Here is an 18,839-nt window from a genome sequence, read left to right as displayed (position 1 = left end):
TACATAGTATGATTATAACATAGATATGCGTGTTACGGCGATATAATCATACTATGTATTAATTGAAACCCTTTATGTATATGTTTTCTTTTTTCTTTAAATAATCTTTTAAATTGCATTTAATAATAAATTTATACGTTTTTATATAACTTTGTATCAAGATAGTCCGTCTCTTTACTGGGGGATACTGAGGTAATTCATGGCTATGGTGTTCCATGTTTTGACCCCTTTTTTCCTCCCAAAATTTCCCTTTTCCCAAGTGTTCTTCCAGGACAGCCCTTGAGAGATGGAGCTCCTCCCATCGACCCAGGAAACACATTGCCACAGTTCAAAAGGCGGTCCCTCAGGTCCCTGGTCAGTCATTTGTGTTTCCTCCGTCGGAGGAACATGTTGCCAGGAACCTGAAGGCCCCTCTCAGGGGCTGCCTGAGAACCTGTAGCCATGAGGGACCGGGTCCTATTCCTTGGCTGCAGTTTTGGGTCCATACCTTTTTTAAACGGCTCGGGTACCGTCCAGCTGATTCGGAGCAGACCCGTTACCCTCCTCCTTCCAGTGCCGAGGTGGCCAGGGGCAGAATGGCGCTGGTTTCCCCCAGGAGCGGTGAGTGGAACCTCCATCTCAGCTCCTTGTTGCGGTGGGGTCGGAGACGCCGAGCGTCACTTCCGGCGGAACCGCGTCATCACTGCGTGCCGAGACTTCCGGTTCCGGGTCTCTAAAGGTACAAGGAGGAGAGGGAGAGCCAGCGCTGTGCCTGTGAAGCCCGACCAGCGTCCAGCAATACCGGACTAGCGGCGGGATCGGGAGCATCAGAGGGGGACCATGGAGGCTATTCCCCAGGATACTCCGGCGGAGACAGGCACCAGCCAATCCCAGGTAGGCTGCTGGGCATGCTATTACTCTGGTGGAGTGGTGGTGTTTGTAGGCTGGGTCCTGTAGTGCCCCACGGTGGCGGTTTACTCACAGTGAGATTGTTTGCACTTGGTGATTGAAGGAGGGACATGGGGCTGACGCTAAGAAATCCTTTGTCTTCTTATTTCAGGCTAAAGATATCCCAAGGGAAGACAAGACAGGCCGCAAAAAGTGTCCTAATTGTGGGAATAGGTTGTCCTCTGGCTCTAACAAAGCCCTATGCAAGCAATGCATTGCAAGCTTGCTTAAATCTGAGGCAGATTCCCCTTTAGCAAAGTTTTTGGGCTCCTTTAAAGAGGAAATGGCGTCGACCTTTAAGTCCCTCCGGGAGTTAATCACTGACGTGGGATCAGCTGCAGCTGCCTCCACGAGTAAAGCAACTATAATCTCTTCCTCACCATGCCTTACAACACCCAGCTCAGGGGAGCCCCGTATGATCAGGGAGCCTAGCCCCACGTTGATTAGCCCCGATTCCTCTGACACTGACTCGGGTCAGGAAGAGGATCAAGTAACATCCAAAGCCTCAAAGTATAGATTGTCTCTTGAGGAAGTAGATGAGCTAATGGGGGCTATCTATGATACGCTGGAAATTGAGGAGGAAGAAACTCAGTTATCTAGACATGATCAAATGTATGAGGCTCTGGGGAAAAAGAAAGCAAGGGTTTTCCCTATACATAAGGTGCTTTCTGACCTTGTCCTTAAGGAGTGGTCTGAACCAGATAAAAAGGTTTTCTTTCCTAAATCCCTTAAGAGAAGGTTCCCTTTTGATGAGAGCCCAGAGGCGGTCTGGAATAAAAATCCTAAACTAGACGCCCCTTTGTCCAAAATCTCAAAACAAGCTGATCTGGCTTTTGAAGATATGGGTCACCTGAAAGATCCAATGGACAGGAGAACTGACATTGTCTTAAAGAGGGCCTGGGATGCCTCTATGGCAGGCTTAAAACCAGCTCTAGCCACTTCTTGTGTAGCTAGAAACCTGGAGTTCTGGTTGTCGCAACTTCAAGAACATTTAAAAGCAGGCACTCCTAGGGGGGAGCTTCTGAAATCCTTCCCTATGCTTTTTAAGGCCACCAGTTTCATCTCTGACGCCTCCACGGACTCCGTAAAATTTGCGGCTAAGTCAGCAGCACTTTCAGTGGCAGCAAGGAGGTCAGTATGGATGAAAACCTGGGGGGGAGACACGGCGTCTAAGACCCGCCTGTGCAGCGTCCCTTTTACAGGAGACTTAGTCTTCGGGCCTGAATTAGACTCCGCCTTAGAAAGGACGGCGGATAAAAAGAAAACCTTTCCCGCAAAAAAGAAAAATTTTCAAAGAAAAATTTTTCGTCCCTTTAAAGAACCCTCTAAACCAGAGAAGAGTTCAATCCCCAAAAAACATTGGTCGGGGCATAAAGGGAAAGGAAAAGGGGGCATACTGTTTAGCCGCCCCAATCAGGATCCCAAACCCCAGTGATGCCAGGGTCCCTGTGGGAGGAAGATTAAGCCAATTCCTTCCACAATGGGAAGAGACAACTTCAAACGAATTTGTCTTAAACATAATAAAAAGGGGTCATGCGCTGGAGTTTCACAGCCGCCCTCCTTCAAAGTTTGTAGTGACAAAACTTCCAAGTCACTCAGAAAAGGCCAGGGCCTTACCCTTACTGATAGGGGAGATGGTGGATCAAGAAGTATTGACACCAGTCCCTATACAGGAACAAGGAGACGGTTTTTACTCTCACATTTTTGTAGTAAAAAAGCCGTCAGGAAGATTCAGATTAATTATGAATCTCCGACCATTGAATCGCTCCATCCGTTACAAGAGATTTCGGATGGAGTCCATTTACTCCATAAAGAATCTCCTGCAGAAAGAGATGTTTATGGCTACCCTGGATTTAAGGGATGCTTATCTGCATATTCCAATAAAGGAGGAATGCCAGAAATTCCTTCGAATGGCAGTACAGATAGACACAAGGGTTTACCACTTTCAGTGCCGAGCGCTTCCCTTCGGTCTGTCATCCTCCCCAAGAATCTTTACCAAAGTTCTCGGAGAGGCTTTAGTTCCACTGAGGCTTCAGTCAGTCTCAATTATTCCCTACCTAGACGATCTACTCCTAACAGCACGCTCGGAGAGTCGTCTTTCTCAGGATCTGGAGTTGACTCAACTCAGCCTGAGTCGGTTAGGGTGGATTGTCAGCCAGGAGAAATCCAAGACAACCCCAACACAGGAGATCCTGTATCTGGGTTACTGGATCAAGTCAGTAGATCAAAAAATTATACTGCCGGAAGAAAAGATTTTGAATCTGTGGCAGAGAATATCTTTTCTTCAATGCAGCCCCAAATGTACAGTGAGGGAAGTAATGTCGGTCTTAGGTCTTATGACAGCAGCCATTCCAGCCGTACAATGGGCCAGGTTCCACCAAAGAGACCTTCAGGGGTTTCTGCTAGAACAATTAAGGGGCAGAGATCTGGAGGAGGAAGTTTTGATCCCCTCAAGGATAAAACGCTCCCTCTGGTGGTGGAAGGACAGGGAGAACCTGAACAAAGGGGTTCATTGGGTCCTTCCTATCACTTCAACACTGACAACAGATGCGAGCAGTTGGGGCTGGGGAGCCCACCTCGGCTCAAGCTGGGTCCAGGACAAGTGGACCCCGGAAGAGAAATGTTTCTCTTCCAACTGGAAAGAGCTAACAGCAATCCTGAGAGCGGTCTTAGCCTTTCACCCCACAATACAGGGTCACCATCTACAAGTCCGTTCAGACAATATGACGGCTGTAGCATACATAAACAAACAGGGAGGTACCAAAAGTCCTCGTTTGATGGTAGTAGCCAGACGCATTTTCCAGTGGGCAGAAGCCAATCTGGAATCCATTTCTGCAGTCCACCTGAAAGGGGAGCTGAACAACACGGCGGACTTCTTGAGTCGACAAAAGATTTCGAACCAAGAATGGTCCTTACACCCAGAGGCATTCAATCTCATAACAAATCACTGGGGAAAACCAGAGGTAGACCTTTTTGCGAACAAAAACAATGCAAAGGTTCCAAATTTTTTCTCGCTAAACCCAGGAGATCGGCCCCTGGCTGTAGATGCCTTGCAAGCTCCATGGTCTTTCAGTCTGGCGTATGCTTTTCCCCCTCTTCATCTCATTCCGAGGGTCCTAGCAAGATTCCTCAAGGAAAAAACCTGTTTGATTCTAGTAGCACCGTTTTGGCCCAGGAGACCATGGTTCACAACGTTGCTACAATTGACAGATTGTCCACCTCTAAGGCTTCCCTACAGACAGGACCTCCTGTCGCAGGGACCTCTTTACCATCCACAGGTCGCCACACTGAAGCTTTCGGCGTGGTTACTGAGGAGGAAATCTTAAAGAGTAAGGGCCTGACAGATGAGGTAATTGCGACCTTACTACAGAGTCGCAAACCAGTCACGAGGGCTATTTACAAAAAAGTCTGGCAAAAATTTAATAGCTGGTTGAATAGCCGTGACATAAACACGGCTAATATTCTACAGTTTTTACAGGAAGGTGTAAACAAGGGTTTAACCCTAAGTACCATTAAGGTACAGATAGCTGCCTTAAGTGTGTACCTAGATGAACGTTTACAGGAAAATCCTTTTGTCGCTAGATTCTGTAAGGCAGTCGCTAGACGCAAGCCAGTCAGAGTCACCAAAGTCCCATCCTGGGATTTAGCAGTTGTACTAAAAGCTTTCTTGGGGTCACCCTTTGAGCCTATCTCGGAGGCCTCCTTAAGGCTTGTTACATTTAAGACAGTACTCCTGGTGGCAATCACTTCAGCCCGTAGGGTCAGTGAAATCCAAGCCCTTTCCATCAGGGAACCTTTTCTACAGATCCTAGAAGACAGAGTCATTCTAAAGACAGACCCTGGGTTCTTACCAAAGGTAGCATCTAGCTTCCATAGGTCCCAAGATATTGTCCTTCCCTCATTTTGTCAAAATGCAGCAAATGAGAAAGAGGAACGTTTTCATTTATTGGATGTGAGGAGGTGTATTCTAGAATACCTTAAAGTAACAAATCCATTCAGAATTTCAGACTCCCTTTTTGTCCTTTTCTCCGGACAGCGTAGGGGACAGAAAGCTTCAAAAGTAACCATAGCTAGATGGATTAGGCTAGCTATAGCAGAGGGGTATAAGGCCTTGAATAGAGATCCTCCTGAGGGTGTTAAAGCTCACTCCACAAGAGCGTTGTCTGCATCCTGGGCAGAAAGAGCTGGTGCCACCCCGGAGCAGGTATGTAAAGCAGCCACATGGTCAAGCTTTTCCACCTTTACAAGGCATTACCGACTGGACTTAATGTCTAGTCAGGATCAGGCCTTTGGGAGGAAAGTCCTCCAGGCCGTGGTCCCCCCCTAATCTGGTAAGTACTTGGGGATCCTCTCAAGGGCTGTCCTGGAAGAACACTTGGGAAAACTGGAGTTAGTACTTACCGGTAACTCCTTTTCCGGTGGTCTTCCAGGACAGCACGATCCCACCCTTTATTTGATTATAATGATGTACTAATGTTATTACCTGTTATGGTTTATATGTTTTTCAGTTCCATCCTTCGGTTCTTGGTGAATGACTGACCAGGGACCTGAGGGACCGCCTTTTGAACTGTGGCAATGTGTTTCCTGGGTCGATGGGAGGAGCTCCATCTCTCAAGGGCTGTCCTGGAAGACCACCGGAAAAGGAGTTACCGGTAAGTACTAACTCCAGTTTTCTGTATTTAATGTATAAGGATGAGGATACCGCATATCTGCATATACTCCTCTTATAATACTTAAGGCACAACAATACAATCAGCATAGGACAGGAGTCTGATTCATCCCAAACACGTTCACAGTCCCACCCACGATGCCGCCCATTCAGACTGTGAGTGGATCAGACCAGGAGTCTGAGACTAATACAGTGTGAATGGGTGGCAGTGTGGGCGTGTATGGGATGAATCAGACTCCTGGCTTGTCCATGTAATTATGTTGTACAGTGGGAAAATCAGACCAGCAGTCTGAGACTAACAGGAAGTGATGTGGCCACTTCAGAGATCCCTCCTGAAGCCCAGGGATAGAGAAAATTCTGTGTAAAGAGATGATGTCACTGAGTTTTGTACACAGTAATCTAAATCACAATAGCTGTTTTTGCTTACCTAACTACACAGGACTAATGTGCACATTTTATCACTATCCCAGTGTTCTTTGAGTATATTTTTATACCGCATACGTTTCTGAGAAGGGAAAGATGGGCATTATATAAAGTGATATTAAAGGAGTTGTTAAGGCAGAAGGCTTTTTTTTTTTTTTCTTTTTTATATATTAATGTATTCTAGCCTCCCCAGCACCCCCTAATTACTTACCTGAGCCTCATCTCACGCCAGCGATTCACGATTGTCTAAGCTGTCCGGGACACTCTTGATTGGCTGAGACATAGCAGCGGCACAATTGGCTCCCACGGCTGTCAGTCAGTCAGCCAATCGGGGTAGAGAGGGACCAGGTCGGGGGGTTCCGTTTCTGAATGGACACACGGAGCTGTGAATTAGCTCCAGTACCCCCATAGAAAGCTGCTGACTGTGGGGTCACTTGATAGGAGGGAGGGGCCAGGAGCAGCAAAGAGGGACCCAAGAAGAGGAGGATCCAGGTTACTCTGTGCAAAACCAACTGTACAGAGCAGGTAATTATAACATTTGTTATTATTTCTTTTAAACAAGACTTTACACTCTCTTTATAGGTGATTTAAAAAAAAAGAAGCAATTTTGCACAGAGCAGCCCTGATCCTCCTCCTTCTGGGGTTCCACACTGGCACTCCAGGCCCCTCCCTCCTACTGAGTGCCCCCAGAGTAAGCAGTTTGCAATGGGGGCACACAAGAAGGCTGTGTGTCCATTCGCACACAGAGCCACTGCTCGGCCCTGCCCCTTCTCTCTCCTCATTGGCTCCTACTGCTGTCTCAGCCATTGAGGGGGGAGAGTCCCAGGAGAGCCAAGGTTCTCCTGCACATTGCTGGATCGTGATGGGGCTCAAGTAAGTAAGGGGCTGGGGGGCTGCTGCACAGAGAAGAGTTTTTTTTATTTTTTTTTTATTTTAACCTTCATGCATAGAATATATGAAGGTACAAAATCTTTGTGCCTTTAAACACTTTAAAAGAGAAGTTTAGCCAGAGCTCTTTTGGTCATACTTCTCTTCAGGGTTACATGAGTGCTTTTCTGTAACCAAGAATCGGCCAACAGCAGGCTAAAGTCCTAAAATCACAGAGCTACACCACACTCTGGAAGGATCCTGACCATATTATTGGGATCTGCCAGATGCCTGATCGGCAGCTGGTTCAGCCTCTCAGCACGTCATTTTCTCCTGCCCAGTTTCCCCGCCCCGTGCTTCGGTGAACATTGGAGGGGCAGAACAGAGAGCCGCTGCCAGTCGCCACTCTGTGCTCAGAGTAGACCCGAGAAATTGGCAATCAGGCTTGGGGTCGGTGAGGGAACAATTTCAATGTCACACCAATGCTGCAGCATGGAGGCAAGTTTGGAAGTTTTTTTCTTTTAATAACCCCAAACTTCTCCTTTTTTTAAAGTCAAATTTTTTTTTTTTTTTTTTTTTTAAGCTTAATGCATTCCCTATATTAGGGTAAAAAAAAAACAACATTCAGCTACCTGTCCCTCTGATCAACCCAGCGCTGTCTGTACCTGGCTGTAGGTTTTCTCCCTGCACTTCCTGGTCTCACAGGAAGTTGGGCAGCTGTCAGTCTATAGACATACACAGCCTGGCTCTGGAACGCACCTGCCTGAGCTTGACTGGCAGTCACCGCTCTCTGCTCAGTTCTCAGTCTGCTCAAAGCGATCGGTCGTGTGGTCATTAATTCTCAGTCTTAGATCTAACAAGGGACAGCTGCAGCATCACACCAAGCTACAGCCTAGAGGTCAGTATTTATAAAGAAAGTTGTAAGAAATCCAATCTCAAGTTCACATCATCCCATAAATGAATATGGTATTTTTGAAACAAGAGTAGTGGGACTTTACATATGCAAAATGAGAACAAAATCTGAATAAAAATCTATATAAATTTTATTACACATAAAACGTGGTCATAAACACAATATTAAAAACATAGATATGCATAAAGAAAGATTGTGATAAATATGTAAATCTGATGATTACATGTACTTGCAACTAGGTTACCCAGGATCCCCCGCTTCTTCTGGACCATACATATATTGCAAATGTGTTGTATATACAGAGTTTCTTACTCGATATCATAAATGATCAAAACAACAGAGGAGAGGAATACAGGATCTGACTCAGATGTTTTTCCTATTGGCCCATAGGATCGAGTCTGAACCTATAAAAGCAGACGTAAACATAAATATCTGTTGTGTAGCAATATACTCCAAACAATGTGAATCCCAATATCTATTTAACCACTTCCAGACCGCCGTGCGCTGATATACGTCAGCTGTTTGAAGAGGGATATCTTTATTATGGCAGCATCTAGCAGCCATAACCCTGGAAACCTCTTCTTCAGTGGGTGGTCCGGTTTCCAATAATAGTGGTCTCTGCGGCGGATTTGCCACAATATCGGTTTTATCGGCGGCAGGGGAGGCCCCCCGCCGCTCTCCAGTGCCCTCGGCCGCTTACCGGAGCCGATCGTGTCCTGCTGGCTCTGCATGGAGATGAGTGAGGGGAAGATGGGCCCCTACCCGTCTCCATGACATTGCAGTGCGGAAGAGACGTCAAAACATCACTTCCGCCCATAGCTCTTAAAGGGCTCTTAAGAGGTTCTGTCATGCTTTTTTTCTATTACAAGGCATGCTTACATTCCTTGTAATAGGAATAAAAGTGATTTTTTTTTTTTAACCGTGTAAAAATAAAAGGTAAAATAAGAAAAAAAAAAAAAATATTTTTTTTTTTTAAACACACCCCTGTCCCGCCGAGCTTGCGTGCAAAAGAGAACGCATACGTGAGTAGTGCCGACATATGAAAACTGTGTTCAAACCACACATGTGAAGTATCGCCGTGATCGGTAGAGCGAGTGCAATAATTATAGCCATAGACCTCCTCTGTAACTCAAAACATGCAGCCAGTAAAAAATTGTAAACGTTGTCTATGGAGATTTTTAAGGGTAAAATTTGTCGCCATTCCACGAGCGGCGCAATTTTGAATCATGACATGTTGGTATCAATTTACTTGGCATAACATTATCTTTGACAGTATATGAAAAATTGGGCTAACTTTACTATTGTCTTATTTTTTTAATTCAAAAAGTATATTTTTTCCCAAAAAAGTGCGGTTGCAAGACCGCTGCGCAAATACGGTGTGACAGAAAGTATTGCAACAACCGCCATTTTATTCTCTAGGGTGTTAGAAAAAAAAAAGTATAATGTTTGGGGGTTCTAAGTAATTTTCTAGCAAAAAAAAAAAAACTATAACTTGTAAACAACACATCTCAGAGGCCGGTCCTTAAAGTGGTTGTATACTCAATTTTTTTAACTTTTACCTACAGGAAAGCCTATAATAAGGCTTACCTGTAGGTAAAAAAAATATCTCCTAAACCTGTACGGTTTAGGAGATATTCCCCTCGGTATGCGCCGCTGACTGCAGCGGCGCATGCGCACAAGGGGATTCTCGGCCTGAAAATCCGGCAGTGGCCGGCCGGCCGGAATGAACTCTCCCACGCGCATGCGCGGGAGTGACAATATCGCGGCTCCGGCGCTGTGAAGAAACGGGCCAGATGTCGGGGCCTCGTTCGAAGGTAAGTATTTCATAATGAGCTAGTATGCGGTGCATAGTAGCTCATTATGCCTTTTGCGGCTTTACTACCGCTTTAAGTGGTTAAGACAGAGGGGATAAATCCAAAATGCCAAGAAAACCAGACATCTCTGTGACGATCACATATGCTGGTATTGTGGTAATAAGTACATATCCACCTCTCCTCTGGTAAAGTTTGTATTTATAAACCCCAAGCCTCTTCCCAGCTAGGCAATGTGTCTAATGTGCATGTACACCACTTGCACTGCATTCCATTGGTTTGGGAAGTACTATGGCTCTCTCTTTGAGTATGGCCCAATTCATAGGAATGTACTGTATGGGGAACTTGTAACTGGCAACTCTTCTCCCTTGCTGGTGTTTGGCCTGGCACAGGTATATGGAGGTGGAATGAGTCTTTAGCCCTTTGTTTAGATCAAATATATTTTATGTTGACTCAAATGGAAAATGTTTAATACTTTTACTGTGTAAGTATAACTGAGAGTAGTTTTAATTTTGTGTTTCAGGATTTTGCAGTCAGAAAAATAATTGATTTGAGCAGCTGCCATTTTTTTTTTTTGCTTGATCGGACAAAAGGGCAAAAACCTTCAAGATGTCAAAAATAGAGAAAATGAGCATACTCGGCGTGCGAAGCTTTGGAGTAGAGGATAAGGACAAGCAAGTCATAACTTTCTTTACTCCGCTGACAATTTTGGTGGGACCAAATGGAGCAGGGAAAACTGTAAGTTGTCTCATGGATTAGCATTTAAATTCTAACAGTGAGCATATCTTGTTTGCTTCCTTTGGTCTGTTACGGAATAAATGGGGAGATTTTCATTAGCTTCATGTTTTGTAGCTACAAGTGGGAAAAAATTTCAGTGAGCGGGCTGCATGCAGGGTAAATATTTCCTAAGCGGTGCATGTTTTAGGAGATATTTATTTTACCTAGAGGTAAGTCTTATTAAAGGCTTACCTCAAGGTAAGAATTAACAAGCAGGGCTTACAACTGCTTTAAGGGTTTTCAGTGGATCAAATGCATATGACTACAAGAATAAAAACTGATATGTATAGTGATAAAACACATTAAAGTGATTGTAAAGTCTTGCCATTTTTTTTTTTTTTTTAAACAAAGACATACTTACCTGCTCTTGTGCAGTTGGTTTTGCACAGAGCAGCCTGGATTCTTCTCTTATGGTGTCCCTCGCTGGAGCTCCTGGCCCCTCCCTCCCATTGAGTGCCTCCATAACAAGCAGCTTGCTACGTGGGAACCTGAGCTACAGCTCTTATGTATCCATTCAGACACAGAGCTGCGGCCTGACCCCACCCCTTCTCTCCCGATTGGCTAACTGAGTTTGACAACAGTGGGAGCCAATGGCGTTGCTACTCTCTCAGCCAATCCGGAGGAAGAGTCCTGGATGGCTGAGGGACTTGTGTACATTGCTGGATAAAGATGAGGCTCAGGTAAGTATTAGTGGGGGGAGGGGCGGGGGGGCAGCTGCTGCACACAGATTGCTTTAAGATAAAAAAAATAACTTTCTTCCTTTACAAGAATGCATGTGGCACTTTCAGTGATGGTGTACATAAGGCCTGGACAATTCTCATTTGCCATGGCGACTTAAGAAAAAAAATGAAACTCTGGAGACCGGCTAATTGAGAGCTTTTGCAGATGGGGAGGTGGGCACTAAAACGCTGGCGCTATAATTTGGGTAATACCTGCACTGCGTGAGAACGTAGTAGCAGATGTGATTGTGTTGTTAGTCAGTGATGCATGAGACAGACTGAGCTAGTGGCGTGTGAAAAATCTCAACATGCAAACTTTGCTCAGTCTGTATTGCACAACACTGGCTGTCAATACAGTCCTATTAGCTGCCACATTCTCACGCAGAGCCAAACTATAGCCTTTAAGCAAATGCCTCCCCAGCGACAATAGCTGTATCAGCATTTTGTTGAAAACCTCATTCCTAATTTCACCCCACTCTCTTCTCAAGCAGACTTGTCTGTGTTAAGAGGAAACGCAGCTACCATAATGCAAGCCATGGCATGTATTTATGTTGGGGTGAAGGCGCCCCCTACAGTTGACAGGTTTTCTGTCATGAATTCCCCCTCCGCTTCTTAAAATAAAACTAGGTAAAAGGTATTGCTTCAATTTAGAGAACACCTGGCATTTTCTGTTTATTGTTTTTGGTTTAAATTAATCTATTCTGTATCTTTTTTGTTAAAGGAAAAGTTCATCTAACAAAAAATAATACATGCAATTTTTTTTGGTTTGTAAAACAATGTGCATTTATTATTTTTTTTTCTGCAGCCTCTAAAGCAGGGGTATTGAATAAAATTTTATGGAGGTCCGATTAGTAAAATATTTTTCCAGTAGAGGTCCAAATCACACTTTTGTGCAAAGACTCCTTCACTTCACATGCCCCCCTTCACACACAGTAGTGTGCTCTGCCCCCACCCCCCTCCATATCACCCTTAACATGCACTACCCCCCCTGCACGTCACCCCCCCCCCCCCCCCCCACACACACACACACACACACACACACGGCCCCCTTCACATTACTCCTCCCTACAGCACTGCCCCATCACATCACAAATCCCCTCCACATTAGTGTACTCTGCCCTCTGAATATCCAGCAAGGCCTCCCCCCACTGCCTCCTCTCACAACCCCCCCCCCCATCCTCTGCCATTAACTCACCTACCTTAGACCGAGCGGAGGGCGGGAGGCATGATGGTAATATCCCGGGGTGCGGGAGGCACAGCTCTGTATTGGGGGCAGGTAGTAAGCTGCTAAGCTAACTTCAGGAGACACAGCTTTGCATTGGACGGGAGCAAGAGCTGCCGGCTGCATTTCATATTAACCGGTGTTCTGCCGTATAGTGTATGGCCATCAAATAGTGTCCGGACCATACTGTGCATGCGCAGTACGGAGCAGACAAAGCTTCGGAAAATCTCCGAAGCTGAACGGCGCCTGTGCCGTGAGTGGAGGTGGTAGCCCCACCATCCAAGCGCACACAGGGTTGTGAATATTAGAGGGCCCCTCGCGGGCGAGCTTAGCTCGCCACGCTTCGGGCTCGGCCTCGCTGCGCTCGGCTCTTTTTTATTCCTACTCTATGTCCACTTGGATAGTGGGGATAGAACCTGGACTCATGGCGCAGGCACCGTTCATCCTCGGCAATTTTCGGAATCTGTGTTGCTGTGTACTGCGCATGCGCAGTACACAGCGGACACTATCCGATGGAGGACGTTATTTGACAAGACACCGGCAAGTGGTTGCTGGCTAGGATGAAGGGCGGTCCTAGCCACCAATCACTTACCGGTTAATATGAAAAGCATCCGGCAGCTCTCGCTCCCGTCTAATTAATTCAGAGTTGTGTCTCCTGAAGTCACACATAGCTTATTACCCGTCCCCAATGCAGAGCTGTGCCTCCTGCACTCAGGATATTACTATCGTGCATCCTGACATGCAGAGAATCACAGCGGCTGAAGCTGGGTAACAGAAATGGTTCCTAAAAGGCGCAACTGTGGGTCTGGATGGGACAGGGGCTCGTTACGGATCCAGCCCGCGGTTCACTATTTATTGATGCCTGCTCTAAAGCATTGCACCAGTAATCTGCTGGCCGCTAGTGCCATGCAGTTCTGCAGTCTAGTAATTGTATCTGTGTGCCTGCACCTCAAATGGGCAAGCAGATAAAATCTGACAAGAAGACTTAATGAACTACCACGGTGCTCCACAGCGCCGTAGTAGTTAATTTAATACTACAAACTGACAGTCGCAAAGGATATCTGGACTTGTAGTTTTCAATTCACAGAGGACTGTGAATGAGTGACTTGGCCACGTTTTCCTTACATTGTATCAGCTAGTGGGGCGGGGAGAAAATCCCCGCTAGCTTTCAGAGCGGGGATCGGGGGGCAGCGGTGGTCTTGTTACACAAGTTCCATGTCAACTTATCCTTTAATTGTTAAAATGTATTAAGTCTTATTTTTAAAGTGGTTGTATACCCACATTTTTAACTTTTACCTACAGGAAAGCCTATAATAAGGCTTACCTGTAGGTAAAAAAAATATCTCCTAAACCTGTACGGTTTAGGAGATATTCCCCTCGGTATGCGCCGCTGACTGCAGCGGCGCATGCGCACAAGGGGTTTCTCGCCGTCAAAATCCGGCAGCAGCCGAGCGGCCGGACTGAAATCTGACGATATCGCGGCTCCAGCCACTCACAGCGCCGGAGCCGCGATACCTGGAAGGAACGCAGAGGGAGCATGTCGGCTCCCTCGGCGTGGATCGGGCCAGATGTCGGGGCCTCGTTCTAAGGTAAGTATTTCAGAATGAGCTAGTATGCGGTGCATACTTGCTCATTATGCCTTTTGCTTTGCAGGTTTAAAAAAAAAAAAAAAAAAAAAAATGTGCGGGTTTACTACCGCTTTAACTGTTGCTTTGCGTTATGTATCTTTCATGCTGGTGTAGACGGGCCTCAGTTTGTGCTTATTTTTTAAATTGGTTAATTGTATGTTGTACCAAATTTTTGTTTTATTTGGAATAAAGTTGGTAGGGGTTGCGACCCCTATTGGGTTACTTTTTGCTGTCTGTTGCATGTTGGGGAGATCCACCTTCACTTCCTATCCTGGAGACAGAACAGGAAATGAGGGAAAAAAACTCCCAAGGGGGAGGTTAACTATTTGCAATCCTTTTGCTGGTAGCTTTAGTAAACAGAGGTATATTTGTACTTATTTTAACCTATTTATTTATTTGACATACCGTATTTATCGGGGTATAACACGCATCGGTGTATAACACTCACCCTAAGTTTAGGAGGGCATTTTAACCACTTCAATACCAGGCACTTAAACACCTTCCTGCCCAGACCAATTTTATTTTTTTTGTTTTCAAAAAAGTTTTATTAAAGCGATTAACAGAAATACAAAGTCAGCAAAAAGAATCATGTGTCAAAAATAGCATAAGTAGTTGGATGACAGGATTACAAGGAGGTGATAAACAAATGACAGAACTCCACAGATCAAACCGCAGATTATAAATTTCAGTATGGGTCTTACATCCAACAACAGGTCGCGAAAAAGAGAGGAAATAAAACGTTCAATGTGCTGACCTACATAACCAGAATACATAGGAAAGATCCTATCATGAGAGAGAGGGGAAAGAGAATAGAGAGAAAAAAAAAAGAAAAAGAGGAAGAAATGCAGACAGAAAAGAGAAGGAATATGAAAAACCCAAGGTGCGATCACTTTAGCAAGCGGAATAGGAACCATGGGTTCCACTTAAGGTCATATATGCGCGTCGTGTCCTGCAGAGTGTGGAAGATCTTTTCAGACAGCATCACTTGGTCAATACGTGAGAGAACCTGTGCTAAAGGTATCGACAGGAATTTCCAGTGAAGTGCTATAGTCCATAGCACAGCGACACATATAGAGTGCACTAGCCGTACAAAGTGTTTTGGAGTGTCAGAGGGGGTCTGGAAGAGAAGGCAGTGGTGATAAGAGAGGGACAATGCTCGGCCCGCGAACCCGTCCATCAGCCTTAAGACCTCCTGCCAGACTGGGCGAATTAAACTACAATCCCAAAAGATGTGAACAAAGGTGCCCGGGTGATTGCATCCTCTAAAACAGTTAGGGGATGTATGGGGATAAATCTGGCGCAAACGTACCAGAGTGTAGTACCATCTGGTGAGAACTTTGATGGCTGTCTCTCTAATTGTTAGGGATCTGGTGCATTTGCGCATGTTATTCCAACCCTCCTCCCAATCCACCACTCCGGTCTCCAGAGCCAACTCCTCCTCCCAACGTGATCTATACCGTAGAGGCTGACACACTGTATGTCCTTCCAGAGCCCTGTATATCAGGGAGATCAGGCCTTTTTGGCGTGGGAAGTTAAAACATAAGTCTTCAAAGATAGTGAGTTGGGTCTGGGACCGGAGCCCATAACGGGAGAGAAAGAAGTGGCGGATTTGTAGGTATCTAAAACGTTCAAAATCCAGGAGTTGGTGCTGGGTCTGCAGTGTCGAAAAAGGAACAAAGCCAGAGCCCGTCACAAAGTCCTTCAATTGAGTAAGCTTACATTGAACCCATACACCAAAAGATTCAGGATGGAGATAAGCTGGGGGGAACCTAGGATCACCCAGGAAGGAGGCCCCCATAGAGCAACCCAGGGTGAGGTCGTACTTGTGTTTGAAGCGGTGCCACAGCAGGAGACTGTCCGCCACTATAGTATTAAGAGTAGTTAAAGTCGAGTGAGGACGATGAGTCGACCACATAAGGCCAGGGAGATAAAATGGAGTTATCGAGTCACTCTCAAACCTCACCCAAGGGACTCTAGAATTAGGGATCGACCACTGTGCCTGTTGAGTAAATCTGCAGGTAAGATAATACAACCAAATTTGAGGAACCCCCAGACCTCCATTTTTCATAGATCTGTACAGAACCCCCCTAGCAAACCTGGGAGATCTATTATTCCAAATAAATCTGTTGAAATGGGATTGAAGGTTAAAGAGAAAAAACTTGGAGAGCTTAACCGGTAGAGAGCGAAATAGATACAATAGCCTGGGGAGGATGACCATTTTGAGCGCTGTGATTCTTCCTATAAAGTGAATACGTAAAGAGAGCCAGCCTTTTAAGGTGTTTTTAAGTTTGCTAATCAGTGGGGGATAATTGACCCCAAAGAGGTCACGGAAATTCCCGGGCAGTCCCACTCCCAAGTAGGGAATGTGGGAGGCAGCCCAAGTAAAGGAGTAATTTTGTTTAATAAGGGCCAAGTCATTGGGAGCAAAGCCTATAGGGAGAGCTACAGATTTGGAAACATTAATGGAAAGACCAGAGACTTTCGCAAAGTGAGACAGTGTCAGAAAAAGGTTGGGAAGGGAGACATGAGGGTTTGTTATAAACATCAAAACATCATCAGCATACATACAAAATTTGTACATTTCTTTACCCTTAGTGTAACCAGTAATATCAGGATGTCTCAGGAGGGCAATCGCGAGGGGCTCTAGGGCTAAAGCAAAGATTAAAGGGGAAAGGGGACACCCCTGTCTAGTGCCTCTACCTATTGGGAAGAATTCGGAGCTACAGCCAGGCAACTTAATGCGGGTCCTAGGATTATTGTAGAGGGCTTGGAATCCCACCAGAAAACTGCCATGAAAGCCCATGAGTGGCAGAAGTGTGTCTAGGTAGTTCCATGTAACACTGTGAAACGCCTTCTGTATATCTAGGCTCAACAGGAGGAGCTTACGGGAGAACAGGTTGGCATCCTGAATAACGTTTGAGGCTAGGCGGATGTTGTCTGTGATAAAGCGATGTGGAATAAACCCAGATTGGAAGGGGGAAATCAGGGAGGGGATACATTTTGCCAGTCTGTCAGCTAAAATTCTACTAAATATTTTGATATCCTTATTTATAACCGAGATCGGCCTAAAATTTTGAGGTAAATTATGATTCTTGTTGGGTTTAGGGATCAGTGACATGTTAGCCAACAGCATTTCCTCCGGGAAGCTATCGCCTAACAAAATTGAGTTGAAAAGGTGCATCATTCTAGGGGCTAAGATCATGGAATATTTTTTGTAATAAAGAGCCGAAAAGCCATCCGGACCCGGGGCAGAACCCATTTTTAATGACTTGAGGACCCCTAAGATTTCTGGGACCGTGATGGGGGCATTCAGTACATCCAATTGTGAGGGGGAGATTGTTGGAAGGGGGATGTCGCGTAACCAGGACAGGTCTATGGGAGAGGGAAGAGTGTGAGGGGACTTTTGGAATAGAATTGCTCAAAAATCTTGAGAACTTCTTTGGGATGTGAAGATATAAAACCGTCTCTATTAGACAGCCGGTATACATGAGGCGGGCAAAGTGAGTTAGACAACTTCCTAGCAAACAAAGTCGATGCAGAGTTGTTGAACAACAAACTGCGAGCCTTGGCCCAGCGTAGTGTCTTCTCAACCTTGGATGACAACAAGGAGTCTAGTTCCAGGCGCTTCTGGTCTATGGAACGCCTGGTAGAGTCCAAGTGTAACAAGGACGAGTTTTTATATAATTGATCTAGGTCTCTGGTTAATTCAACTATCCTAAGTCTATTGGATTTGTTACGGGCAGCAGAAATACTGATAAGTCTCCCTCTAATGACGGCTTTATGTGCCATCCAGAGAGTCGAGGGCTGCATATCTGGGTGAGCATTCAGGGAAAAATACTCCTCCAGAGACTGCCACCTGGGATTCCACCCCTACATCAGAGAGAAGGGACTCATTCAATCTCCAGGAATGGGGCGTGGGGGCGAGTTTAATAAATCCCGTAGTAAAGGAGATAGCCTGATGGTCTGACCATACACAGGGGTGAATGGAGGCCTCCAAAGAGTTAGCAAGTATAATTGGGGTGGAGTATATGTAGTCTAACCTTGCATAACTATTATGCGGGTGGGAAAAGAAAGTGTACTCCCTGCAGCCTATGTTGTGCGCCCTCCAGGTGTCAGTGAGTTGCAGGTCCCGCAGGCCTCTCGAGAGATTTCGGGAAAGCTCTAGAAGCGATCGAAGTCGACGAGTGATCTAGAGTGGCGTTGGCTACCGAATTAAGATCGCCACCTATGACCATATGGGGGGAGTGGTATTGTGCCAATTTCTCGAAAAATATCCCAAAGAAGGTAGCTGAGCCCTCATTGGGTGCGTAAATACTGGCAATGGTAAGTTCCCTGTTATGGACAATGCCCTTAACAATAACATATCTACTTTCGGGGTCTCTGAATATATGCTTAACCTCCATCGGGAGGTAAGAGTGGAGGAGTATGGCGGCACCCCTGGTCTTGGACGAGTGGAGCGAGTAAAAGGCCTGAGGAAAATCTTTATTGAAAAATTTGGGATGGGAGGAGCGGGAGAAATGGGTTTCTTGGAGTAGAAGGATTTTAGCTCCAAGTCTTTTATAAAAGGTAAAGGCTTTGCGCCGTTTGGAGGGTGAGTTAAATCCCTTTAACATTATGTGAAATGCATGTTATTGCCATGGTAAATGAGAAATCACAACTGTAGTTGAGAGATCACATCTGGTGGTGGGGGGGAGGGGGAAACTTTCAAGGAATACTCGTCCAACAAGTACAAGATAAACAGGGGGACCCTCATATCGTCACCAAGACAACCGGAAAATAAGGTACCGTACAATAACACCAAGAGTGGCATGAGAACACTGATCTTGAGTATAAAAGGAACCTGAGTTGCTAAAGGAACATAGGACATGAAAAATGATCGACCT

General features: G+C 45.6%; 1 protein-coding gene across 1 annotated transcript in view; it reads left to right on the top strand.

The window, feature by feature from the left end:
- RAD50 (RAD50 double strand break repair protein) overlaps window positions 1–18,839 on the top strand; it is a 471,242-nt gene that overhangs the window by 3,841 nt on the left and 448,562 nt on the right. Inside the window, exon 2 of the mRNA XM_077473261.1 lies at window positions 10,134–10,348. Coding sequence (XP_077329387.1) covers window positions 10,220–10,348 — 129 coding nt within the window. The 5' untranslated portion in view covers window positions 10,134–10,219. The remainder of the gene's footprint in view (window positions 1–10,133; window positions 10,349–18,839) is intronic.

This window comes from Lithobates pipiens, unplaced genomic scaffold (genome assembly GCF_037356315.1).
Source record: "Lithobates pipiens isolate NorthernLeopardFrog02 unplaced genomic scaffold, aLitPip1_a1.2 Scaffold_8, whole genome shotgun sequence".
NCBI lineage: Eukaryota > Metazoa > Chordata > Amphibia > Anura > Ranidae > Lithobates > Lithobates pipiens.
Note: the sequence above shows the minus strand (reverse complement) of the source record. Positions and strands in the feature narration are given on the sequence as shown.